Source organism: Lipotes vexillifer, unplaced genomic scaffold (genome assembly GCF_000442215.2).
Source record: "Lipotes vexillifer unplaced genomic scaffold, Lipotes_vexillifer_v1.1 scaffold382, whole genome shotgun sequence".
NCBI lineage: Eukaryota > Metazoa > Chordata > Mammalia > Artiodactyla > Lipotidae > Lipotes > Lipotes vexillifer.
The window spans coordinates 10,990,540-11,000,443 of NW_006780611.1; the positions used below are offsets into that span (position 1 = coordinate 10,990,540).

A 9,904-nucleotide genomic window follows, 5' to 3' on the forward strand; every position below is an offset into this window, starting at 1 on the left:
GGGGGCGGGGCTGTGGAGGGGTCCGGTGGGTTTTCTGGGTTTCAGATTTGGCTGCATCCGGGTGTGTCTGGGCTGGTGGCTTCGCCTGTGATCCTCAGTCTCCTCCTTTATGAAATGGGGAGATTGAGATAATGCAGGTAAGGCACAGAGACTGGCGCTTAGTAGGGCCTCGGCCACGGAGGAGCAGTGGCTCGTCCTGGTCACACAGTGAGCATGGGGGGGGTGAGTTGAGGATTCCTGACTCCACGGCGGGGCTCCTAGCCACCTGGCATCACCATGTAGTTATACAGATTGTTAAAATGCTGAATCTGCTGGGCCGGGTAGTAAATTGTGGCTGCCGGGTGCCCCTGAGCCCTCCCCTCCCCTCCTCTCCTCTCGACACCCCTCCTCTTTCCAGATTTCACTAACCAGCGACTGAGTTGACACCTGGTACAACAGGGTTCCCAGCACCAGCTTCAGCTCCAGACCTGAATGGACAGGTTTAGGTCGCCCGATTTTGCCCCTAGGGCTCCCTTGGCTCCTGTGAAGAGTCAGGCCATGGGTCCCCCTCTCTAGACGTGGTGCCTGGAGCGGGAGCTGGGCCAGTTGTGGGGTTTTCTCCCTCCCAGGGTCACCATCTGCTTCACTAGGGAAACCAAGAGCAGGGAACACAGAACCTTAATTATCTGCAGCTAATCAGCCTCTGAGCCCTAATTAAATCTTCCTGGGCCTTGGGGTAGCGTGTGTGAGCGAGTTGATGCCAGGTGAGCCGCGGGGTCGTCCAGACTCCCACACCTCCTCACCCCTGACCTAAGGGTTTGAGAGCTCCGCTCTGGAACCTGACTCCCAGGGTTCACACACCAGCCCTGCTACCTCCTGGCTTTGTGACCTTGAATGAAGTCACCTCACCTCTCTGTGCCTCGGTTTCCTTATCTGTAAAATCAGTGAAAACAGTCACTACCTCATAGGGCCATTGTGAGCAAAAAAAGAATTAAATGCGGTCATCTATCCAAGGGCTTGGAACGGGATCTGCCACGTGGTGGACACTAGAGAGTGTTATCAATCAGCACCCGACTCAGCACAGCCTCATCTCTGAGCTGTGTTCTTCCTGTGCTGATTCAGGACACACCCAGTCCTGGGCACACCCAGTCCCCGACCTCACAACGTGCATGAATGCCCTCCTTGTCAGACACCCCACCAGTGGGATCCCAGGACTCTGCTCCAAAGTGTCCTGGTCTGTTAAGACCCTGGCATCCCCCAGGGTGGGACAGCAAAGGGGGCAAGGGCTAGGGCTTGGAGTCAGTCCCAGCTCTGGGACCTCAGTCAAGTGACCTCAGTTCTGTGCACCTTGGTCACCTCACCTGCAGCACAGGGCTCTGCATCGTCAGTGCTCATGTTAGGCGCTTGCATGGTCGCTGCTGACGTTGCTACAGTTCTCTGGGAGTGGAAGCCCTGCCCTCATTAGTTCATTAAACAAGCATTTATTGGGCGCCTCCTGTGTGTCAGGTCCTCAAGAAACCATTCATTCTGCCTGGTTGAGGCCTGACTGCTCTCTAAGAGGGCAGAGTTTCCAGAAGTAAGCTCATAGAGGTCTTTAGGAGGAGGAAACACCTCTGGGCCAGGAGAACCATCGGATTTCAGAACTGGAGCCAATGTTGTACTCACAGGTGACAAATCTGAGGTACAGAGAGGGGCAGGAACTTTCTCAAGGTTACACAGCTGTGCACTGGAGGAGGCGGGGGCCCCTCCACTTTCCAGCTCCCTGCCCACGGCTCTTCTCACTGCTGCATCATGGGAGGTGACCCAACCCAATGCAACACGCATCAATGAAGCACCAACTCTGTACTTGGGAGAAGGTAACTCTAGGGCACTTGTTTGACCAAGAGATGGTACAGCTGAAAAGGTTCAGTGTTTCTCAAAAGCCTTAAAGAAATTCATGGGTGAATTCACAGGTCCTCACAGAGGAGGTAGCAGAGGCCTTGGGCCATGGTGATGCTGGGTGAGGGCAGAAAGTGGTTCATACCCCAAAGGGGTGGTATTGGTTGCTGAGATTGAAATGCCAAGGGGTTTGCTGGCCTTAGGGGCTCACAGGCCTGCCTGCCCTTCTCTCTTTCCTCCATGAGACCTCATTCTCTCCTTTTGCAGAAAAGCTTTCTTGGTCCTAGGAGTTGGGAGTGGCGAGGCCAGTGTTCATGGCCTGGTGTAAATGGCATCAGGATTATCTTTACTGGTGACCCTATAAAAGCATCTCTCCCTCACAGCATATGGAACTCAGGCGAGGACTCTGATTGGCTGGCTGAGTCATGTGCCTGTTGCTGAGCCAGTCACTGGGTTAAAGGTGTGGCCTTGTGATCCATCATTCCTGGGGCACCTGCCTGTATCTGTGACCTATGGGAGCAGGTGCTGTGCTGGGCAGTCCCTCCTGAACCACATGGGGATGTTTCTCTGAGGATAGGGATAAGGTGCACTGGGTGGACAAATATGATATGTGTCCTCTTTAACTGAAATCCAGCCAGATTGGGGTCTAATTGTTGTCCCCATCATTCTTAAATAGCTATGTGACTTTGGGTCTCGGTTTCCTTATCTATAAAATGGGCATAATAATGTCAGGCTGTAGGAAGACTCTAGTGAGATGTGAAATAAAAAGTTTTGAGCCATGCTGGTTGGGGGTAAGGGGGGGCCTGGCTGTTGCCCCCACCCCAGGCTCACCCTACATTTTGGCCCTCCCCATCTCTCCCTGCAGAGGCTGGTACAGTTCTGGTTTGCCACCGGGGGCGCCGGCTTCTGCATCAACCGCAAACTGGCTTTGAAGATGGCCCCATGGGCCAGGTAAGCAGAGACCTAGAGACTGGTGGAAGCGTTGGGGGGTGCAGAGAGGGGGTGTTGGCTGGTGTGGGGGTGGGGCCTTTGCAGCAGGAAGGGCTTGAGAGCGAGCTCAGGAGAAACCACCTCTCATTCCCGCTGCATCACAGAGTTACACAGTTAGTGGTGAGCAAGCCACCTGTCACCATGCCCTTGGGGGTACACCGCCTAGTGCACTCTGCCACACACAGGCAAGTTGTGTAATCTCCAGGAGCCTCAGTGCCCCCATCTGTAAAATGGACCTGATAATACAATGGCCAGTGGTGGTTGTAAGGGTTAAATGAAAAAGTGTCTGGGCTGGCACCTGGCAGGAGCCCGGCAAACATTAGGTCCCGTTTTCAGCCCTCTTCTGACTGGTCACTGTCACAGGGGAGGTGAAGGCCAACTGGAGGGGCACTCAGAGGAGGGAGTAGGGCCTTCTGCTTGGGGAAAGGAGGGAAGGCTTCCTGGAAGAGGTGGAATTTGAGTTGGGATGGTCCTAGAGGGCTCAGACTGAGGGGGATCGTGGGAGTAGTGGAAGCCCTCAGTACCTGGTGGGGGTACTGATATTCTAGAGAGGACGTGGCCAAGGTCTAGCCTCTTGAGGTCTGCCGAGCAGGCTGTTATTGTTATTAACAGCCACATCAGTGTCGCTACCTTGAATTGATGGTTGACTCTGAGCCAGGCCTGTGCTTTGCTAAGAGTATCACAGCCCCCAGGGAGGAAGGGGTGTTGGCCTTATTTCTACTTGGCTGAGGAAATTGAGGTGCTGAGAGGTTAAGCAAAGTAATTGGTTCAAGGTCACTCAGCCGCTGGGTTTGGCTCTAAGGCCTGCGTGCTTTGTCACTACACCAGCCTGCCTTGCCCTGCCCTGGACGGGAGGGGTCCTCCGGGGGCAGTTTGTGCCCTGGCTGGGAGCAGGAGTGCTGTCCTAGCATCTGTCGACAGCAGGCCTGTACACACAACCAGGGGTCATCTCTGTGCCTGGGCTGCCCCCATCTAGGCTTCTGTCTACCTCTATGGTACATTTGTGTGAATTAGAAAAATGTACCCACTCTGGGCAGGTGCAGCCTGGGGAGGGGGGCAATGGCTGGGTTTCTGCACCCACTCGACCCCTCCATCAGGCATTCTGCACAGCGGGGCAAGCTGCCCCGCCTGGCACCCCCGCGGCGTTCGTGGGGTATGCAGTCAGGTGACGCCCTTGCCTGGAACACCGCTTCTCCCCTGCTCGGCACCTGGCTGACTCCAGCTCATCCTGTAAGACTCTGTTTAAAAACTGCTACTGCCATGATTAAGTAAAGAGCAAAACAGAAGACTGCCACATCCTCTGGGAATCCACCTTGTCCTCCCTGTGTCCCCACGCCTCGTGCTTCCCTCTGACTTAGTACCAGTCCTCTGAAATGACCTGCTCATCTATCTGTCTCCCTCCAGAATCGGGGCTGCTGTTGAGGGCAGGAAGCATTTCTTTCTCATCTCTTTGTCCTCAGCCTGTGTCATGGTGGCTGGCAGCAGGTAGATGCTCAAACTCAAGAATGAATGAATGAGTGAGTGAATGAATGAAAAGAAAGAGAGAGAAAGAAAGGATACATTTTTTTAAAGGACTGCATTTCACCTTTCCTCCACTTAATCCTCACAACAGCCTTGTGAGGGCAGGGCCATTATCATGCCCATTTTACAGAAGAGGAAACTGAGGCTCCCCGAGGCTTGTGACTTGCACAAGGCTACACAGTATGCAAGAGGCAGATGCTAGAGCCAAGCTCTGTTTTCCCAGCTGGTCTGGGCGGAGGCAGGGTCTTCAGGGAGGCAGAGAGGGCTTTAGGTGTTGAGGGCCTTAGGCCAGTGGCTGCAGCATGACTGTGTCCCTCAGTGGCCCCCGCTTCGTGGACACATCTGCCCTTATCCGGCTGCCTGACGACTGCACTGTGGGCTACATCGTCGAGTGCAAGCTGGGCGGCCACCTGCAGCCCAGCCCCCTCTTCCACTCTCACCTGGAGACCCTGCAGCTGCTGGGGGCTGGCCAGCTCCCAAAGCAGGTGAGCCAGCCTTGGGGCAGGTGGCACTGGGGAAGGTGTTTGTGGGGGCTCTCCCCTATTGATGGAGAAACTGAGGCCCAGGGTGATAAAGGATCCCCTTGAGGGCATGCAGTGACTCAGCTCTCTCCACCTCTAACCCTCAAGGGTCTGCATTTATGATGCTAAAATTATTTGATCTGGTTCCCAAATGCCAGGTGGAGGGACCTGCACACATGAGATGAAGCTCGTCTTGAGGTTCAGACCACCCAGCTCGCCACATGCTACCTCCTTCCCTCTCTCCTCTCTTCAACCTCCCATCCGCCCCGCACCCTCTGAAGGGGCCAGTCCTCTTCAACTGCCTATCGGCAGCCCTCTCCCTCACCAAAGCTTATTGCTGCTTTTCCTTCTCACCCAGGTGTCACTGGGAAGGACCAGGTCTTCAGTAGGGACATCTAAGTGTAATGTCAGGCTGGGGGAGGGGGAGGGACCCGTCCCGCCACCTGGCAAGTAATGACTCTGCTGAGATCCAACTGGCTCCGCCTTGCAGACACGCCCTCCAACTCATGGGTTTCCAGCCCCGAAGAGGGTCCTGGCTGGGAGGCCCCTGGGATCTTCTGCCTCATGGTGTGAGTCAGAGCCCTTTTGGCTGCAAGTGACAGAGAGGCAACAGACTAATTAAACAGAAAAGGTCATTGATGGGCCCGCGTACCTGAGAAGCTGAGGGCTTGGCCTGACTTGCTAGATCTGGCAGGGTCTGGGTGCTCAGACTCTGTCCCCTCTCCCATGTTGGTCTCATTCTCAGGCAGGCTCAACCCTCATGCTGGCAAGGTGGCAGCCCCTGGTTTCCACCCCACCCATGGGAAGAGAGCTCCACCTTCCACCAGATCTCAGGACTGGTGCTCATTGGTCACATGGTCCACTTGGGTCACATGACCTGTCTCCTACCAGTGCCTAGAGTTAGAGTTGATTGGCCAGACCTAGAACGGGGATGCAGATTGGTCCCATTAGGATCACAGCCAGGAAAGGGGCAGATTTTGGACAGCCAAAACCAGGGCACCCTGAAGGTGGGATTTTCAGATCCCCCGCTGTGCCAGGCACCACAGTGGGGGCCTTAACTTCTTTAACTCTGTTTCCTCACAGCATTCACGTGGGGGTGAGTCCTAACATTATTCCCATTCTACAGATGGAGAAACTGAGGCCCAGAGAGTGGAACTAACTGTGGCACACAGCTAGTAGAAGACAGAGAGGGATTTGAACCCTGCTTGGGTGGGCCCTAAGCCCACAGTCTTTAACCACTGTGCTTGACTACCTCTTGATGGGTGTCATCATCCTGCATCCTCATTTCTCGTGGAGTGACCTTAGGCTCCGGGTGGAGACGGATTGCCCAGGCCCTAGAGTGGGTCTCAGGAAACCTCCGTTCAGGCATGCAACTTCCTGGAAAGGTGCTTTCCCGCCTTGAGCCTCAGTTTCCCAATCTGTAGATGAGGGAATCATTCCAGCCTCCCTAGTAAACTGGACCGTTGGCGGCACAACTGGGATTATGGTCAAAGGGGAGTTGGGTGGGGCCCTCAGCGGAACACCCGTTACTGACGGTGGAATTTCAGGTGCAGAGGAATGCTTTTTGTGCCCCTCAAAATGCCTTCTGTGCTTTCTCTGTTTCTACCCAAATGCTGCCCCCTTGTGGGGTCGCCAGTGGGACGCCCCGCACCCTTCACTCTCTTCTCTGTGTCTCTGTGCGCAGGTCACCCTCAGCTATGGCGTCTTTGAGGGGAAACTCAACGTCATTAAGCTCCATGGCCCCTTCTCCCCTGAGGAGGACTCCTCCAGGTGGGTCTGGAGGCTGAAACTATAGGATGGGAGGAGTGGGGCCTGCGTCCAGGCATCCAAAGATGGGGGAGCCAGGAGGGAGGGAAGTGAGAGAGGCCAGTGACTGACAGCGCAGAGCTGGGAGTGGAGGGAGTGGATTTCAGTCTCCGCTCTGTCACTGGCTTGCTGTGTGACCTTGGGCAGGTGCCTTGCCCTCTCTGGACTTTAGTCACCTCATTTGTAACACAAGGAGGCTGAGCCATGTGGATCTGAAGGGCTCTCCCAGGCCGGATCCTCTGGGAAACTGTGAAAGACGGAGCTCTCTTCACTGAGCAAAGGAGATGCTCTAATGGAGGAGTTCCAGGCACTCATGGGGAAATGAAAAGAAAATCTTTCTTAGGCTCTTTGTTTCTTTGATGATACTTTTCGATGGATAGAGGATTGGAATGGGGGCTAGAATGCTATTTAGGCACCTTCCAGTTCTGTCCCCAAAGACTCCCTGGGGGGATTAGGGCTGTTTAGTGCAGGCCCCTCCGTCCCACCCCCAGCCCCGATTGCTGTAGGGCAGCTCAGAGCACAGCCTGTGACATACTCTGGCATGGGAGCAAGACCTGCTTAAGGAAGTAAAAGAAGCCAGTGTGACTGGAATGTGGGAGTCAGATTCAGTTGGGGGGGTGGCAGGGAACACCCTCCCCCATGCCCCCAAAGGCCTTGTGAGCTCTGTCTGGACTTGGGATTTATCTGTAGGGTAATCCTTAGGGGAGCCAGCACTCCTGCCCCTGAAATTCTACAGCACTGTCTGGCTGGGGGCAGAGGACTCACAGCTATCCCAAGGCTGCCGGGACCAGGGCTGTGTTAAACAAGTTGGGCATTACAAGGAGACAGAGTTTGGCTCAATTTCTAAGAGGAAAGGAGCTGCCTTCTAATAGAGTGAGCTCCCCATCAGTGGAGGTGTGCAAGCTATGGCTATACTGCCAAGACGTTTAAGAATTGATGTTAAATTCTCTCAAAGCCTGAAGATTTAGAATCTAAAGGTTGCTACCTAATGGGGCTGGAGCCAACTGGGGACTCAGATATATGCGGTCAGAGGGTATGGCCTGAGCTGAGGCCTCTTCATGGTTTCTCTGGCTTTTGAAGTCTTTATAAACCAGTGGTTCTCAACCAGGGACCATTTTGCAACTCCCCCCCACGCCCCCCACTAAGGGACAATTGGCAGCGTGTGGGGGCATTTTTGATTGTTAAGACTCAGAGGATGCTTGCTGGCATCTAGTGGGTGGAGTCCAGGGATGCTGCTAAGTATCCTACAATGCACGGGACAGCCGCACAACAGAATTATCTGGCCCCCAGTGTTCATCGTGCTGAGGTGGAAAAACCGTGCTCCAGAGCATCTCTGACGTGCTCCCCAGGAACCCGTGGGAGTGACCCGTCTTGTCCATTTCTGGTCTCTCCACAGGTTTCGCTCCCTCCATTGTCTCCTCTACCCGGATACTCCCTGGTGCCCACAGCTGGTGGCCCGATGAACCCTGAACCTCCGGGCAAAGGTTGAGCTGAAGCCTTTGGTTGCCCTTAGCCTCCCAGGCGGCCTTGAGGGCCTGTGGCAGTTCCTGTGTGGGCAGCAGTCCCTGGCAGGGCCTCTGTGGTGGGCAGGCCCAGGATTGGATGGTGGCTGGCGGTAAAGGCATCTCAAGCCCCTGGGAGGTGGGCTGGACAGCCCAGGACCAGGTGTACCATGTGAGGGCCAGAGAGGCCTCAGGGGCTGGACTTCATGGGCCTTAGGTGGCTGAACTGAACACGGGTAGGGGTCCTTGAGCTGCTCGGGCTCAGGAGTCCTAACTCTCCAGAGAATTACCTGGGTCCCTTGGTGTGGTCAGAGCCCCCACCTCTGGTCCCCCAGTCACTCTCCCGGGGTCGAGCGCTGGGCCACCCACTCCTGGCTTCCTCGGCTGGATCCCCAACCACCGAGGGGATGCAGGTGGAAGAAGGGCAGAATCCAGGGTCTGCGGCAGATACTGTTATTGCTGACCAGTCCCCGGTCCCTGCTCCCCGCACGATTTTGTTTGGAGCGTCATGTCCAGACCCAGGTGATGAATCAGAATGGGTCCCAGCCAATCACGATGATCCTTTCACTCACTTTTCCAGCTTCCCTTTCTGTTAGGAGCTACTATATGACCCAGCTCTGGCCAGAGCCAGAGCTCTGTCTGTTAGTACAAATTAAGCAAAGCCGATAGAGAGGCTTCTGGGGAAGGTTTTGCAGCCCCAGACCCCATCTTCCTGCTGTGAATGTGGGTGTGATGTCCGGGTCTAGGGCAGCCACCTTGCTACCATGAAGGAAAGGCCAAGACAATCATCCACAGCTGTCCCTTCCAACACCTGGTTGTGTAAGAATATTAAACCCTTATTTCTTTAAGCCTCTCTTGGTTCAGTTTTCTGTTACGTGCAGCCAAAGTCGTTCCTGACCGGGCAGGGTCTTTGATCTGTCTGTCGCAGTGGTGTTGATTTGGGTCCCTCGGCTAGACAGCCCTGCCCTACCCTTGCTGGCTGTGTGACCTTGAGGAATCCACTTGGTCTCTCTGGCCTGTTTGCTCATTTTATATATGAGAAAAGGAATACCTACCTCGCGGGTTGTAGGTGAAATGATGCAGAGTTTGTAAAGGGCACAGCATGGAGAAAGGAATGGCTCAGTGAACAGTGATGGTAAGTAGTGTGTGCTGTGTCATTGCATGCCAGGGCATATAAGAGTGCGCATGTGCCGTACACCCTTCTACGCTCGCCTGTGCCTAAGGACATATGTGGGGTGTATGGATGTGTTTGTGCCTGTGCCACACCTGTGTGTGTGTGATGTGCACGCGTGTGAATATCTGTGTGCTATGAGGTGCTGGTTTGCTGGGGACGATTCTTCCTTTTATCTGTCTTCAGGGCCTGGGTTGGCATGGCCAGAGAATCAAGGAAGGTTGAATGGAGCTAAGGGATTCAGCCTCTGGTATCAGATAAAAGGGCACTTTGACAGCCCAGGTAGGAGCTGAGTAGAGGTAAATGCCCTTAGAATTTCATGTCCCAAAGAGGTTGCATGACTGAATGAAAGTGATCATGGTGAAATTTCAGGCCTGATGGTACCTGTGGGGAGGGCAGGAAGGGAAGCTGTCTGCTCCCCGCCAGCATCATGCTCAGAGATGTTGTGTAATTGGCGTCACAGTGGGGCTCAGGGCTGAGGGGAGGAGGGAGGGAGGACAAAGGGGCTCTGACCCAGGCAGCAGGGACTGGGGGCT

At 54.8% G+C, this 9,904-nt stretch overlaps 1 protein-coding gene across 2 annotated transcripts in view; it reads left to right on the forward strand.

Annotated features, from left to right (window-relative positions):
* The window catches only part of MFNG (MFNG O-fucosylpeptide 3-beta-N-acetylglucosaminyltransferase), a 16,728-nt gene extending 7,683 nt beyond the window's left edge, over positions 1 to 9,045 (forward strand). Inside the window, exons 5-8 of one of the 2 annotated variants that reach the window (XM_007454058.1) lie at positions 2,723 to 2,808; positions 4,688 to 4,853; positions 6,574 to 6,659; positions 8,092 to 9,045. In XM_007454058.1, the coding sequence (XP_007454120.1) occupies positions 2,723 to 2,808; positions 4,688 to 4,853; positions 6,574 to 6,659; positions 8,092 to 8,158 (405 nt within the window). In that variant the 3' untranslated portion in view covers positions 8,159 to 9,045. The remainder of the gene's footprint in view (positions 1 to 2,722; positions 2,809 to 4,687; positions 4,854 to 6,573; positions 6,660 to 8,091) is intronic. The other variant, XM_007454059.1, reaches the window with a different exon arrangement.
* The last annotated feature ends 859 nt before the right edge of the window (positions 9,046 to 9,904 follow it).